The following is a 17,183-nucleotide window of genomic DNA, read 5'->3' on the forward strand; positions in this document are numbered from 1 at the left end:
TCCCAAGTTACTTTTAGTGCAGGTGTCCTTTTATAGCTCAACTTCAAGTTTGGCACGGCTCTCAAATCCACATCTGGCTATCTTCTATCTGGTCACATTACAAGCGGGGTACTCTTCCCTCCACTGGCAGAGGTTACCATTTAAAAAACTTGGCATTAGACTTGGACTGCCGAGGACAATTCCTACATGTCGCGGCAGTCTGTGGGTTAAAACAAGTTCACGCTGCAAGAACATTGAACAAAATGATTTGAGTATCTGCCTTGGCATAATAGTACAGCAAATGAAGTAAAACCCTAATTGGCACACTTCTACTGTATTTAGTGATTCAGAATAATGCTGTTAGCATAACAGGCAGATGACTAGCATTCTTAAATGTCAGCAATCCCATCTCTCCCCCCCTCCCTTATCCTTGAAATAGTATGAAAACTTGAAAAAACATATTTTGCTATACTTGATATCGCCAGCGAGCGGTGTTGCAGGTAAAAAGTCCAATACTCTTATATTCTGGGTACTGGTAAAAATGGCTATATAACGTAGTAGATGATTGGTACAAAACGTAGTAGATCATTTTTAATCTCCGGAGAATTGAATAGGACACGATAACCAAAATAAGGAATATATATTTTACATTAGTATGATTATTGCACTAATGTTGGCATATCTTGTTTTGCCCCATGTGTGATCTATTAATAATATACTCCCTCCACCCACATTTTTGTTGTACTTGTACTTCCAGTAGAGTGTCACTTCAGAACTGTGGCAAAACCATTACATCCATAGCACTCTCTTTTCATTTGTAAGCATTTATTAGATCAGAAAGTGTACAGTTGAGGGTGAACAGTATAAAAAGAGCAGCACGCTTGAATCAAGTTTATGGCAGAACTCAGCTCCCTAAAGCTGGCCATACACCTATAGATTTTCTATAGAATTTTTTTTCTATCAGCCTAACTTTGGGGAAATATTAGGGGTCTAAACAGACCCCTGATATTTCCCTTTTATAATAGAAAAAGAGATTGAGAACACACTCTCTTTTTCTGTGTCCCCTGTTCTCAATGAGCAGGAATCCTCTATGAGGGTTCCTGTTCATTGACAATATAGTATGTTTACTATAACTACAATTTTATGAATGAACAGGAGGGGATATAGATCACTCCCATTCATTCATAATTGAGGATATACTAACCATACCATGTCCTCAATTATCTACAAACACTCAGCGATCACTGATCACTGAGTGTATGTAGCCTGCTCAGCCTCCTGTGACAGCGCTGTCTCCGCCCCCACACCGCTCTGTCGGACTATGATAGGCGGCTGATCGGTATGGGAAGAGAGACACCAGCCGATCACGGCGGTCTCCTCTCGCAGCGCTCGGCTGGCTGTCACTTTCTCTCCTCCCTGCTGGGACAAAGAGCAGCGCCCAGCGGGGAGGAAAGAAATCACGGCTGCGTGGACAAAACGGCAGGAAAATGGCACTTTCGGCATTTAGCCAAAAGTGCCATTTTCGGCCGGCGCCCCCCTTCATCTTTTTGCCCCGGTTGTTACGCCACTGGTCAGATGTAAAAAGTGCAACAGATTTCCTCCATCTTCGCTAAACTGTGTGGATTGAGGAATCGCCTACTGGGCCAAGCTTCAGTATCTTGCAAGTTGGCCCCGCTGGCTATCAAAATACCTGAACAATGCCTGCATCCAATCAGATTGTTCAGGTATTTTGACAGCCAGCTGGACCAACTGGCAAGATACTGAAGCTTGGCCCAGTGGGAGATTCCTCCATTCACTCCATTCACATAGTTTAGCGTAGTTGGAGGAATCTGTTGCACTTTTTCCATCTGACCATAGAAAATCTGCAGATTATCTACAGGTGTATTGCCAGTTTAAGAGTGCAGTATAAACTTGGATAACAGAAGATGCTGTGCAATGAGGACTGTGCAGCCAGGGCTGAAGAGACGCACTTAACAGGATTACCTAGATGTGTGAGAGCACAGGGACTGAAATTAATATATAAACTCCATTTAATTTGATATGATGAGAAAAGGAATGTGAATTACTATTACCGTACAACTTTCTAATTTGAAAATCAATGATGGGTTGCATCCATCATTAGACCTATTTTATGCTGTTTAATTATGTATTATTTTAAATAAGTATTTTCTATTTACCAGTTGCTGTGGCATCACCCAGAAAAATTTAGATGTGGGAACAAATGTAGGAGTAAAGTATTCCTATGCCCTGTGGAAAATCCTGTAACAGACCATGTTGACATATTGTATTTTTTTACAGAGGCATTTCTTCCGAAATCTGGGCTCTATCTTGGCCTATGCCTTCCTTGGAACTGCAATTTCTTGTTTTGTTATAGGGTAAGTATGTCCTGCCTGGCTGTAGCACCAGTATGACATTGTGAAACATCTGTTTTTGGTTTGAAATGAATTTTTATCTATGTTGTTTGTGTCAAAAATATCAATAGGGTTGTATCCATCATAATGGTCACAATGTAATGTGGATTCAGCATCAGTCCTAAAGCACAATTGCTGAACTGTATATGATGGGATGTAATGATCTGATCAAAAATGTGTTTTTTGGGTGTGGGGGTTTTAATGGCATATGCACAATCTTTTACATTGAGAACATAGGTTGTAAATATTTATGTTAGACTTGCTTTACAGTGCACAACATTAGGGAATTGCATGGGATTTTCCAATCCTATCCTACTTGTGTTGGTACCAAGACTTTTCAGTAGGGATGTCCCGATTCCACTTTTTCAGGACCAAGTACAAGTACTTCCCCGCATGTACTTGCCGATACCAATTACCGATACTTTTTTTCTCTTTTTTTTTTAAAGGGACAGGTGACTTTAAATGATCCATAGTACAACTGCATGTTATGTACTATGGATCATGATTTAACCTATTCATGTTAGCAGGGCAGAATTGTAACTCTATTGCTGGTGTGTAGTGGAGGTGTGTGCTGTGTATATATGTACTAGATATATATTACACACGTCTAGTACACTATAGCAGTGTTTTTCAACCTTTTTTGTGCAAAGGCACACTTTTTTTTCATGAAAAAAATCACGAGGCACACAACCATTAGAAAATGTAAAAAAAATTTACCTCTGTGCCTACATTGACTATATATAAAGTAATTCTCTTGAATAGGAATCAAATAAACACAAAGAAATTATTTTATAATTACTTTATTATGAAATAATAAAGTATTTTATAATTGTTCATATTTCTGTTCAATCCATGACTTAACTTCACACAAATACGTTATACATATATAGCACATACGTCCCGTACACTGCAGTAATAGAGTCAAAATTATCCCCTGCTAACATGAATAGGTTAAATCATGATCCATAATACATATATAGCACATACGTCCCGTACACTGCAGTAATAGAGTCAAAATTATCCCCTGCTAACATGAATAGGTTAAATCATGATCCATAATACATATATAGCACATACGTCCCGTACACTGCAGTAATAGAGTCAAAATTATCCCCTGCTAACATGAATAGGTTAAATCATGCTCCATAGTACATAATAGTACATAACATGTAGTTGTACTACGGATCATTTAACCCATTCATATTAGCGGGGGATAATTGTAAATGTATTGTTGCAGTGCATTCTATATGTAGTATATAGTACATGTACATATAGAGTGCCTGCAACAATACATTTACAATCGTCCTCACTGTGCCAGAGAGAGCAGGGACGAGTCAGCGGCAGCGCTGGTCCAGTGGGAAAAGCTCCAGGTGGGGTCCTAATTTAGGTGGCCGGAGACTGCCAGATGACCCCGCTCGGAGCGCCGCCCACCGGAGCAGCAGTGACGCGACGCTCGGCGAGGTAAGTAAGAAAAAGAAAAAGCCCGCAGCGGCCAGTCAGGAGCGGGACGAGTCAGCGGCAGCGCTGGTCCAGTGGGAAAAGCTCCAGGTGGGGTCCTAATTTAGGTGGCCGGAGACTGCCAGATGACCCCGCTCGGAGCGCCGCCCACCGGAGCAGCAGTGACGCGACGCTCGGCGAGGTAAGTAAGAGAAAAGAAAACCATAGCGCAAGTTTCGGCGCTAGGCATCAGGGCATTTTGACAAGTACAAGTACTTGTCAAAATGCCCTGTAACGGGCCCGATTCCGATGCTAGCATTGGTATCGGGACATCCCTACAAAAAATTTTTAAAGAGGCCTCAAAAGTCTGTCAGATTTATCTTCTCTAAATGCTTCAATAGCCTTGCATGGTTTAATGCTTTGTTGCAAGAATTTTATCTTTATTAAAATTCCTTCAATTGGGTCATGCCATATTGGTAAATACAAAGACATCAATTCTATTATTTTAAATCCTTCAATAATCCTCTGCTTATTTCAGCATGGTGCAGGAAAACTATTTGGTCTAAATAATTATCAGTATTATACAGGATTTTTATAGTGCCAATAGTTTGCGCAGCGCTTTACAATATAGGGTAGATATTACAATCACAATACAATTCAAGACAATATGGTAAGGAGGGCCCTGCCCTGAGGGCTTGCAATCTAAAAATGAGATGATTTTTCCCAAGTGCCTTGTAGAAGTAGTTGTATAAGTTAATTATTTTTTTTATTTACTCCCTGCTGTTGAGTTCAAAGTCCCCCCACTCTTGATAAGCTATAGGAAATGGTCAGGTGACTGAGAGGAGGTTTTCAGCTTTCTTAGTACATTAAGACAAATTTAGTACATCTACATTGTACTTGCTCAACCGTAAGACTATATTGAATGATAAGGTTATTCACAGACATTTTCTTTAAAGGAGAACTTTTACAGGAGGTGAGTGAATATCACTCATAGTTCGAGCCGACATGCGACAATGAAACTGTCACACATCGGCACAATAGATCGGGAAGTGAGCGAACACATACCGTTGCTCGCTCACTTTCCAATCATCTCCCTGCAGTGAGCGGTGACTGTCAGTCACGGCTCCCCGTAGGGATTCCCCCTCTCCCCGCTCCGATCCTCCAGCGCTGATTGGAGGAACAGACTGGTGAGGGAGCGGGCACAGCTGGCTCTGCCTCTAAATAGGCAGAGCCAGCTGTCATTCACGCAGCTGGGTGGATCTTGACCGCATTGTCAGGATCTGTCCCGGCTGCGGTGGTCTTGGTATACCGTGAGCTGTAGCTCGCTAATTACTGAGCTATGGGTCACGGGAGGATGCTAGTATATGTCCTCTCATGACCCTTAAGAGAACTATGGGGGAAAGCACTTCCCCCATAGTTCTCTTTTAAGTGTCGGAGATGTAAGGCACATTTTTATTTGGGAGTGTCCTGTGGAGTATTCTATCTGGCCACAAGTCATTTAGTTTATTTGTAGCACCTTTTGCTTTGTGTATTCCAGAAGTGGTTGGTTACTGGTTGTCCAGGCTGGTAGTAAAAGGATTTTTCTTTTCTAACGTGTATGAAAATGCTAGCAATGAACTTAAATATTTTTAAGTTCACAGATGGAAACATTTTATTATTTCTGTTTTACAAGTGCAACAAAAAAAATTAAGATCTTGTCAGAAATTGAGAGCTGTCCTGTGTCCTCTGCACACTTCCAATATGGACTACAGGATGATTAGCCATTACGTTGTAGAGATCTGAGCACAGTAGTTGAGTAGGGCTCGTAATGCTCAGTCCACAGAAATCCTGTCTTTTCAGCCTACAGTAGGACTTAAGAGTTAAGTGCATTTCTGGCAGATCAACAGTTATTTTTCTGTGCGTGCAGGGTCGCTTTCGCTGCCACCACTGGAAGTATTACAACAGCACTGGCATCCACATGAAAACAAACTCCCAGGCACAATAGTTTTACCTTTTTACTGCCATTTTTCTAGTAGAAGGGTTTTGAGTGAAAGCCATTTGATCACCTAAGTAAATTTAAAAAACACACAACAATCTTTTTAAAAGCCCCGCCTTGTCGCCACACACACGCACACACGCATATAAACACAAATGCCATGTCTGGTGCACACCCATACAGAAATGACATTTGCACCACACATATTAGTTAAGAATTCTAGGGCCATCAGTCATAGTTAACGCTAAACTGATGACCTGTAAGGCTTTTTAGGTGTCGCCTATGGAAAATTTTTGGCACAGGCAACTAGCATTTGCAGAATGAAAAGTCAGCAACGGTATCCTCCATGTTTCTCTCTGAAAATTATTTACTTTAGGATATCTGTTTGGGTCTCTTTAGGATGTCTGATCGGCCCTTGCTGCACCTGATCCAGTATTACTGATGCAGTTTATATAATTGTATTGAACCTTATTAGCAGCGTGCCTCCAAATTGCCAAACGGTAGTTTTAACTACATAGTAAAATATATGTCTACACAAGCGTTTACACACGCAAGTGGGCATCTTTTCACCCACTTCATGAATGCTGGTGTTATTAAGTACATACAAAGCAGTGGGTCTTATTTCTAAAAATGTATGTAGGAAAATACTGAAAAGTAGAGAAACACAAAGAAATGTTGTTGTCCTTCAGACACTCATTTCCAGTTATGCTAATTTGTAATTAATCACAATATTAATACTGGAACAACCGGAAAGGTAGGTGTTACCAATAGGGCCCTGTTGGAATGATTGTTTTCAACTGCAGCTTAGATAAATTGAGATTAAAGCTGTTTGAATTTATAAAAAGAATACAAATATGCTAGAAACCAATGTATACCTTGGTACAGTCTGCTTCTTCTTCCTCCTGCTATATGTGTATTCTTTGAGTGATGTTGGCTGTGTGTTGCGATCCTCACTCAAGGAACAATGTCCCTGGATTTCCTTTGTAGTCTGAGAATAAAATGGGAATCAGTTGGAAGAAAGGCTACATAGCATAGAACACCTTCATATGCATGCAGAATTAAACTTGTATGTTATATTGTCACCCTATTGTTATGTCATCTCACAGTGAATATTTTTTTCAAAATCATTAAGGTGGTGGAATTGCTGTAGTAATGGATAGGCCTACTGGAAAGTAAATTGACAGGACTTTCAACTTTATAGAAATTTAAGGTGGCAGAATTGCTGTAGGAATGGATAGGGCTACTGGGAAGTAAATTGTCAGTAATTTGCATAGTAAAAAATAATTGTGATCAATATAGTCTGTTTCTCTTTTCCCTAGATCTCTTCTGTATGGGTGTGTGACGCTAATGAAAGTCACTGGAACACTTGGTGGTGATTTTTACTTCACTGACTGCTTATTTTTTGGAGCCGTTATTTCTGCCACTGACCCTGGTAAATTTGCTTTATGTTCTAATGTATGTACATGGTAGGTGGTTTCCTAACAAGCTTGTTCCGGCAATATGTCATCAGCCAAGATGGTGTAGGCAGTCTGTGGAGTACAGGTGTAAACATACTTCCATTTCTGGATGGGTCTATCATTCAGTCTTCTCAAAGGCTAACTCTAGCAAGCACAAGTCACGGGGGGGGTGAGAGGTGTAAATTGTTACCAATACTCACCACAGTGCTACCTTGCACCTATCTGATTCATGAAAAGAGCAGTTGGAAACTTTGACTGTCTGCACATCCATTTTTCTCCACAAGATATTTAATTCGGAGAAGGCTACTGGAAATCTTTGAAATCCAGGAAGATACTGGCACAAGTTGATTTTAGATTTCCTTTGTCTTCCAAGCAGCAGAATAGTCAGGCATGTTTCTTTTTTTTTTTTTTTTCATTGCTTAGGGAATGCCTGCACCATAAGTTTAAATTGTTATTAACCCCTCCTGGTATAGTAATTTAAGTTGTAAGAACATGATCTAGGAACTTTGTTTCTAAATGTCCTTTTATTACATTAAATCAAATATTAACATGTTGGTATATATTAAAGGTTTGAATGCAACTTTGTGGATCAGGCCTTTACTTTACATCTGTCTCAAATCTCCCTATCAGTAAAAGTCTGTATTTGCCAGTGCTTTGTCAAAAAAACCCTTGTTTAGGGCTGTACAAGCTTTTTTTCATGATTTTAAAATGTCTTTATTGTGCCACACATTTATGTATTGTGCTTTCTTCTTTGTTTCAGTGACTGTCCTTGCCATATTTCATGAACTGCAAGTTGATGTTGAGCTCTACGCCCTTCTTTTTGGTGAAAGTGTCCTGAATGATGCAGTTGCCATAGTATTGTCCTCGTAAGTCCTCTGGTACATTGTTATAAAGGTTTATTGTTGGTGTTGTAATCGGCTTAGTGTTTTGTGGGTATTTCACTGTCATGCATTGGAGGTCAGCTGTGAGAACATTCTTGATTCTGTGGGTAGGCCTCGTGTATTTTTTTCAGATTAACTTCTGAAAAGAAAGACTACAAGACGTTTTTAAACTAAAACCTTTGCATTAATCAGCATAATCCTGTTACATCAGCTCAGACATGTCTATTAAAGAACATGAAAATCGCAGCACACTGGATATTATGTACTTACCTAAGTGAATTATACTCCATGAAAATCCAGGATGTGAAGAAAGAGAAGATAGCTTACAATCCGGAATGCAGCTTCTGAAATCCAGAACTATGGCACACAACAAACAGCAAAGGAGCAAGCCTCGTGCAATAAAAAGAGATTTATTTGTAGAAATCTTTAATAACACTAACAGGTAAGTAACCATAGATATCCTCATCAAAGGCAACCGGGCAGTACAGTGGCAGTTGAAGCCCAACGAATCATGGTCATAGGAATGATTATGGAAGTAATACTTTCACTTCCCTGTGTCCATCCAGGGAAAGGAAAGAGTCTCCCACTGCAGGTGCTATTTTGACACCCTGTAGCCATGCAGCTGACTATGGTTTGTGGGCTCCAGCTGCTGTTGAACATTTCTATGTCTACTTACCTGTAAGTGTTTTTTAAGCTTTCTACAAACAAATTTGTTTTAAATGCCCAAGACTTTTACCCTTGCTCTTTCATCTGTGTCAAACATGTGCTTAGGTTCGATCAAGTATGTTCACTGATCTCTCTGTGCAACTTTGCTATTTGCCAATATAGGCACTGCCATCAATATTCCAGGATCGGAGCCAGGGGGACAGAGTGGTCTGTCACTCACACCCAGCACCAATCCAGTTCCTATGTATAGTGTTTGTGTACACTAAAGCTGGACAGTGTTGGCTGTCAGAATTCTTTTGGGAGATGCATTTCTGATCTTTTAGAAAATCAATCAGAGGGCAGAAAGAGCAGTTACGGAGTGACTAGACACTGAATTTCTGATACACCCAGGAACAGTCATATCTTAGCTTATAGAACACCAGATAATAAGTATGGTAAGATTCCTACTTTTGGTATATGCATGTGTAATAAGAATTCAAACTGTCAGGTATTGTTACAGCAACATACTAAAATAACAAAACGCACAAATCATGAGGTTTGTATTTTGTTCAAAATATATAGCTTACAACTAGTGCTTTAGTCTTTTAGGAAGCAAGTGAAAAGATGTATACAAGAATAAAGCATAGATCGTATATAATGCATTAGTTGTGAGTAGGGATGCATCGATATATCGGCCACCGAAACATATCGGCCGAAAATGGCACTTTTGGCTAAATGCCGAAAGTGCCATTTTCCTGCCGATACATCGGCGCATCCCAGGTTTCTTTCCTCCCCGCTGGGCGCTGCTCTGTGTCCCAGCGGGGAGGAGAGAAAGTGACAGCTGGCCGAGCGCTGTGAGCGGCCAGTGTCTCTCCGCTCAGCCGCCTATCACAGTCCGACAGAGTGGTGTGGGGGCGGAGACAGCTCTCCTCCCTGCTCGGCTCACTCGGCCTCCTGTGACAGCGTGTCAGAGAGGAGAGCGAGAGCAAACACTCAGTGATCAGTGATTGCTGAGTATTTGTAGATAATTGAGGATATGGTATGGTTATAATATCCTCAATTATGAATGAATGGGAAGTGATCTCCATCACCTCCTGTTCATTCATGATTGTAGTTATAGAAACATACTCTGTTCTCAAGTTATCAATGAACAGGAACACTCAGTATAGAGGATTCCTGTTCATTGATAACTGGGCTCTCTTTTTTTCTATTTTGAAAGGGAAATATCAGGGGTCTGTTTAGACCCCTAATATTTCCCCGACGCCCCTAAAAGTAAAATGAAAATATTTAATACAAAATTAATTAAAAGAATAAATATAAAAAAATGAAAACGTTTATAAAAAATAAATAAGAATAAAATATTTTAAAAATGTGAAAAAATTCAAATAAAAACAATTTTCGGTTTCGACCTGACAATATTTTTTTGTTTCGGTTTTTAAATTTCTATTTCGGTGCACCTTTAGTTGTGAGTGTATAGTACTTGGTATGTTGGCAGCTAGTTATTTTTACATATACATGGTGAGGAGCAAAGGAACATTTTGTTTTTATTTTTTTGTACTAAGTGAAAGGATACATTTTAAAATGCATACCAGCCAGCCTGCCAAATAGTATAAAAGACTGGCTGGGGGGGGGTTCCAACCATTGTGCATCCATAACTTAATTACCTGTTTTGTTTGGGGGTTTTTTTTGTATCTTGTGTCTTTAGTATGTTGTTGTTAGCTAGTACTGTAAAGGATTATATGTGTGGTCTGTGACTGCACTCGGGTAACCCATAAAATGTGAAAGTTTTTTATACACTAGCAACTTTTTTTTCTTTTTCTTCCAGGTCTATTGTCGCTTATCAACCAGCCGGAGACAACAGTCACACATTCGACATCACTGCTATGTTTAAGTCTGTAGGGATATTTCTGGGTATCTTCAGTGGATCCTTTGCTATGGGAGCAGCCACTGGAATAGTCACAGCATTGATATCCTCTTCTACTTTACTGTGTTTGTTTCCATAATGTAACATAACAAATATTTGTTTTGCTTGTCTGCATATATATCTATACACATGATATATTTTATATATATTGCCATAGAAACTGGTAATCAAGAATATAATTACAACAGGTACCGCAGATGTATTTCTTCTTTGTAATTTGAAATGTAAAGCAAGTTTTCTAAAACATTACATTGACTTTTCCTTAACACTCTTCCACGTCACAAAGTTCACCAAACTGCGTGAGTTCCAGCTGCTGGAGACTGGCCTGTTTTTCTTGATGTCGTGGAGCACTTTTCTTCTGGCTGAAGCATGTGGTTACACAGGTATGCTGAGTGATGTCTGCATGCTCCACTGCTCTTCCGTGAGTAATGCTGACATAAGTGAGGAGAATTTCCACTCTTAGACACTTGTAATTGGAACTGGAGTCACCATTCTAAGATTTCCAGCTACCTCTTGTCATTTTTGGATTTCCCCTCACTGTCTTTGTGACATTGGTCACCAGTACAAATACAGGGGGAAAATCTCCCCAATGGAGACACAGACAAGAATTAAAACTTGACTGAGGGTCTAACCCTTCCCCACTCATTAAAACTAAAAAATGTTTTGCCTAGAGATACACTTTAATTTGGACTATTGCCATGTCTGAAAGTTGTTTGTTGTGGGTTTTTTTTTCTATTTGGTGTGCCCATAAAAAAATGGATCCCAGTTTATTGGTAGACTATTATTTCAGGCACAAATGGGCCATATCCGCTGCTTTAATGGTCCACCAAATGACTGTTATAAGAGTGACTCCACTTCATTATTTACTTATATATATTTTACACTAATTTAAAATATCAAGGGGAAAAAAATTATTTTATTGAAAATTTGAATTAATAACTATTTGACCTTTTGCTTTGATCCAAATTATGGCTGAAAATACTGAATTGAAAGGCAAAATAATTTGATAACACCGCACATTTCAAAACAATCTAAGAGCGTCTCACCTGCAGGATAGGTTATGTTTAAAAATGATTAAAAACGATTACACGCGCGTTTCTCTTTACTTTTTCTAAGATTCAATTAAAACCCCAATTCCAAAAAAGTTGGGACGCCTTGTAAAATCTACATGAAACCAAAATGCAATGATCTGCAAATCTGATAACTCTCAGATTTATTCACAATAGAAAACATATCAAATGTTTAAACTGAGAAAATGTGCCATTTTAAGACAAACATTTTTTTTTTAAATTGATGGCAGCAACACATCTCAAAAAAGTTGGCACAGGGCAACAACAAGCTGGCAAAGTAAGTGGTACTAACAAGGAAGAGCTGGCAGAACATTTTGCAATTAATTAGGTTAATTGGCAGCAGGTCAGTAACATGGCTGGGTATAAAAAGAGCATCTTAAGGAGTCCGTGCAAAGCTGCACTTCTAAAATGGTCAAACAATTTCAGAATAATGTTCCCCAACGTGAAATTGTAAAGACTTTAAATAATCATCTACAGTATGCAACTTTTTGGGAATTGGGGTTGTACAATATGGATTAGATCAATTGTATGATTTGATTGCAACGTTTGTATGTGAGCACTTTAGCCCATAGTTATTAAAATGATTTCTATTTACAGTTGTTGAATGCAAGAAAAGATTATTTCTGATTGGATGTTTGATAACGTTATGTTCTATATCTATTTACAGGTGTGGTTGCAGTCTTGTTTTGCGGCATTACTCAGGCACATTACACCTACAACAATCTATCTGCAGAGTCCCAGATACGAACAAAACAGGTATTTCTATTTTGTAGTTCTCTTTGTGTAAAGGTGCCCATACACCTTACGACCATCGCAAGACTTTTGTCTTGCGATGTTCGTATGCTTATTGAAAGCTCGTACGATCTGCCCACCTTGGACAGGCAGATCATACTTGCGATCATCGGAAGCCCGCCCCGCTGAGGGGCGGGCTTCCGATGACCGCAATGCAGAACGGGCAGTGGGCACGTACAGTAGAAACGGTCGCACGCCTTTCATACACTGAACGATTCTCGTACGATCGCGGGATTTCCCGCAATTCTCGTACGAGAATCGTACAGTGTATGGGCACCTTTTATACATGATAAACAGAAGGATATTGGAGTTTCACAAGTCAGAATTGTATATTCTCTTGCAGCAGAGAGTGCACACAAAAGGCAAGGATACAAATTAAATAGTTATAGGCTGATTTTGTTTTCCTGTAGCCATGCGTTTAATGAGCTGAAGGACTAAGCCAGTTTGATAAAAGCATGTTCCCTTTTACATGAACATGCATCTCGCTCTAAATATTTATTACACACAATAAACAGATATATAAACACCAGCTTATAAACGTTAAAAATGTTATCCAAAACCATTCTAATTTCCTTTTAAGGATAGTGGGATACGCTGGGGCTTATATTCGAAAAGAGATTTGAACAAACTACAATACTCTGTTTTAGCCACAGCAATCATTCAGATCTCTCTACTGCAGTAAGCTAGAAAATGAAAATAAGGATCTTCTTTAACCCCTTCGTTACTGGCCACGTAAACACGCGTCGGGTGCGCCTACGTATGAAAACGCCGAACACGTTGGGTATCGCCGTGCACGCCGGAGTGAGAGCAATAATTCTAGGGCCAGTATTTTGGGGTATGTCTAAATTGATGACTTGTAGGGGCTTTTAAATCGTCTTCTATGGACTTTTTGGGGTACTGCAGTTTTTGGCCGTTTCACGGACTCACGCAATTTGTAGCCTGGGCATGTTGGGTATCGTTTTACTCGTTGTAACCTCATCTTTTATATTTCATTAAAAAAAATGGGTATTTTGTTGTGCTATGGGGCATTTAATTAAATGTTTCACTAAATGTTGGGGCTAATATTGCGCAACATAAAAATTTGCAACTACGGCCATTTTATTCTATAGGGTCTTGGCATTCAGAAAATATATAATGTTTGGGGGGTTTTAAGTCATTTTCAGGCCTAAAATGTGGAATATAACATGGGTGCAAAAAAATGAAAAAAAGTCCTCAGTCATGAAGGGGTTAATGCTATTCTGGAAGTTGTTGCTTCAAACAATAACCCAAGTGGCCCATTAACCTGCAAGTGTAGAGGAATCTGATTTGAATGTTTTCAGCACATTTTTTACAGTACATTGGTTTCCAGCTTCATGAACACACCAATAGTGGTTCTCTTCATAGTGCTTTGGGCACAGATATTTAAAAGAAGAAAAAAAACAACAATTTACCCATGTGCCTTGATCCCTTACCGTAAAACCTAACTCAAGGTGTTTATTTCTGTTTTAGATTAGGGAAATGTTACGTTTTCTGTCTGTTTTTTGTGTTTTGTTACTTCATTTTGGAGATTTTACCTTGCTTCCTTGGCCTGTAACACCAGGTCAATTAATGGGAGGCTGCGGGAGGTAAACACAGCAATAAAAACATTGTTGGAATTTCTCATCTTTTTACATTCAAATAAAATATATTTTATTTTATGTATTTTATATTTTATGTGTCGCTATTAGGGAGAATTCCCATCACTTTCTGTCCTGGTAGAAATTAAGTGGACATTTCCCCAATGGGGACACATACTGATGAAAAAAACACAGAAGATCTAACCTTTCCCTGTTCATTCCAAAAAAAAGGTTTTGGCTGAAAAGTGTGGAATATAAAATGTAAGGGACATAACATTCTAGCGCCCTGGGGTGGTTGCACATACCTGCTGCTCCCCACTTTGCCCAATTGCCAGGTTTGGTAACAAGCAGCCAGATATGCATTTTTGTAATCTGGTATAAACATTAGGAGTGAGTTAAAGTGTACAGAGAAATGTGGTGTAGATCCAGACTAATTCTTCTGGGTATTTTCTAGTTGAGAATAACATGAAGAAAATGTCATTCAGTTTTCACACTAATTATTTTCCTTGTTTCTCCTCTCAGCTGTTTGAGCTTTTGAATTTTTTGGCAGAAAACTTCATCTTCTCCTACATGGGTCTGGCTCTGTTTACTTTCCAAAATCATGTCTTCAATCCCACATTCATTTTGGGGGCTTTTGTATCCTTTTAATAGTAATCTGTAATGTACTTGGTAGAACGAGTCAAAACTCTACTTCCTCAAGCAACTTCCTTTTTTATATCTAGACGGTGAAGAAGTCAGCAATAAGTTTGTATGTTACATATCTATGACATTCATTGTTGTGTCTAGCACAACAATGAAAAATTCAGCAGCCAGGAGAGGTGCTTAAAGCAGGCAAAGAGCCAAAAATACAACTGAAAGCCACTTTATCCACAACTCAATGATGTATTTAAAGGTGGAAGACAATACCTTTTGGAGCATGTAGTTTGAGAGGTTCCTGTGTCAGTTGACCTCTCCATTACTGGGGAGGTCTACTTGGTGATCTCGCCTTTCTGCAAGAATATCTAAACTTCTACATTCTTTAGGCAACAGGCGACAGATCCATTGAGGAAGTAGGTGGAGAAATTAGTGCCCACACTTGAGTGCACTATGTAGCTACAATTATGGAGGAACCAACATCCATTGGGCATCAAGATGGTTCTGTGAGGACGCATACATTTGCCTGTGCCCATGAACCGTTGCAGATTAATTCCTTTGGCATTCTCCGATGTATGTTCTAAACATTTTACAGTATCTCTGCAAAAATGCTTAAAGTGACATTAAACCCTCAGATTTTTTAACATAAAACAATACTGTAATGTGTGCCTTACTGTAATCCATGGTTGTTTCCCTTCTCTTTGCTGCTCTTCCTTTTAAATCTGTATCTGTTCTCATGCTCTGCAGAACTTCTGTTTTGCAGCAGACTGCCTTGTCTCAGGAATGGATACACGGTGTCTGTGTATCCGTTTGTATAGGCTTGTAACCTGAGCCAGCACTACAGGAAGAGGCCCTGAGCTGAAAAGGGAAGTTCTCTCCAAGCATGAGAAGACATGAGGATTTAAAAGGAAGAGCAGCAAAGAGAAGGGAAACAACCATGGATTACAGTAAGGCACACATTACAGTATTGGTTTATGTTAAAAAAATCTGAGGGTTTAATGTCCCTTTAACCATATTCTCTGTACACGATTTTGTTGTTCCTTAACACTTTCTCACAGCTTGCAGTCTTCCTTGGCAGAGCTGCTAATATTTATCCTCTCTCATTCTTGCTTAATCTGGGGAGAAGAAATAAGATTGGCTCAAAACTCCAGCACATGATGATGTTTGCAGGTATGTTGGCTTTTGTGTGTGTGTGTGTTTGTGTTTACAGATATCAAGGTTGTGTATTTTTATTGTACTTGTTAAAATCTAAAATCTGCAAATGGCTACATTATGTGTACATAATTTAGAAGTTAGTCGTAAAGATGGGAAGTTTCCCTGCATGTAGCTGATGGAGGTGGTCTATACATTGTTTAGAAGCTACATGAAAGTCCCAGTTTCACCTATAATTGTAAGGTTGTGGGGAAGTTCGCATGTGAATATTTAAGATGATCATGATCACGTTAACCTCTGCCTGACAGAACATCTGTTCACTGCCAGCAAAAGACCTTTCCCTAAAGTAAAGAGGGGCAGTCCTTTCACTGCACATGTTAAAGGAAACGTGTACTGAGAAATTCTAACCCTTACCCACTCTTCCCAAAACAAGAATAAAAGTTATTTTTTTGTCTGGAGTTCCACACTAAAGAAGACTAAAGTGAACCTTTCCTTTTCCTAGGCAGGGCAAAGTAAAAGTTTATTTTAGCTCCCCCCTTCCCCTTAGCAGCATCTACTCCTGCTGCTACCTTCAGCAGCTACAATCAGGAAAAGAAAACCTTTTGTAAGCTCCAAACCAACTAGTCGGTGCTTACACAGGGCTTTAGACCTCTTCCCTGGACCTGTGTGACTGTGCTGGGCCAGTCAGGAAGTACTTAGCACTGTTACATGAGCCACATGTTCACCCGTACCCAGAATTGCTAGGCATTTCCATCTTAAATTGGTTCTTTTCTAGCTTTCAAAACGAATATAGATTTTGTGATCTTTTGTCATATGTATGTTCCACTTGTATGGTTTCAGGTTTACGTGGAGCAATGGCATTTGCTTTGTCTATTCGGGACACTGCCACATATGCTCGACGGATGATGTTTTCTACTACGCTTCTCATAGTGTTCTTTACAGTCTGGGTATTTGGAGGTGGCACCACTGCTATGCTCTCATGCTTGCATATTAGGTAAGAGCATTTCTGTTTTTGGAGATGCTAAAAACATTAGAGAAATCTGTAGAGAAACCTTGCCACAGTCCATCCTCTATAGCAGGGATGGCCAAACTGCGGCCCTCCAGCTGTGGTGGAACTACGAATCCCATGAGGCTTTGCAAGATTCTCACAGACATGGCTCCCGGAGAGAGATGCTTTGTGGGATTTGTAGTTTCACCACAGCTGGAGGGCCGGAGTTTGGCCATCCCTGCTC

General features: G+C 39.6%; 1 protein-coding gene across 2 annotated transcripts in view; it reads left to right on the forward strand.

The window, feature by feature from the left end:
• The window catches only part of SLC9A6 (solute carrier family 9 member A6), a 42,590-nt gene that overhangs the window by 15,782 nt on the left and 9,625 nt on the right, over window positions 1-17,183 (forward strand). For both annotated transcript variants that reach the window (XM_018555041.1, XM_018555042.1), the window contains 9 exons: window positions 2,278-2,354; window positions 7,122-7,234; window positions 8,020-8,125; window positions 10,611-10,752; window positions 10,987-11,092; window positions 12,447-12,535; window positions 14,689-14,802; window positions 15,858-15,969; window positions 16,792-16,945. In XM_018555041.1, coding sequence (XP_018410543.1) covers window positions 2,278-2,354; window positions 7,122-7,234; window positions 8,020-8,125; window positions 10,611-10,752; window positions 10,987-11,092; window positions 12,447-12,535; window positions 14,689-14,802; window positions 15,858-15,969; window positions 16,792-16,945 — 1,013 coding nt within the window. The remainder of the gene's footprint in view (window positions 1-2,277; window positions 2,355-7,121; window positions 7,235-8,019; window positions 8,126-10,610; window positions 10,753-10,986; window positions 11,093-12,446; window positions 12,536-14,688; window positions 14,803-15,857; window positions 15,970-16,791; window positions 16,946-17,183) is intronic.

Source organism: Nanorana parkeri, unplaced genomic scaffold, assembly GCF_000935625.1.
Source record: "Nanorana parkeri isolate BGI_ZX_2015 unplaced genomic scaffold, ASM93562v1 scaffold182, whole genome shotgun sequence".
In the NCBI taxonomy this organism is placed as follows: domain Eukaryota; kingdom Metazoa; phylum Chordata; class Amphibia; order Anura; family Dicroglossidae; genus Nanorana; species Nanorana parkeri.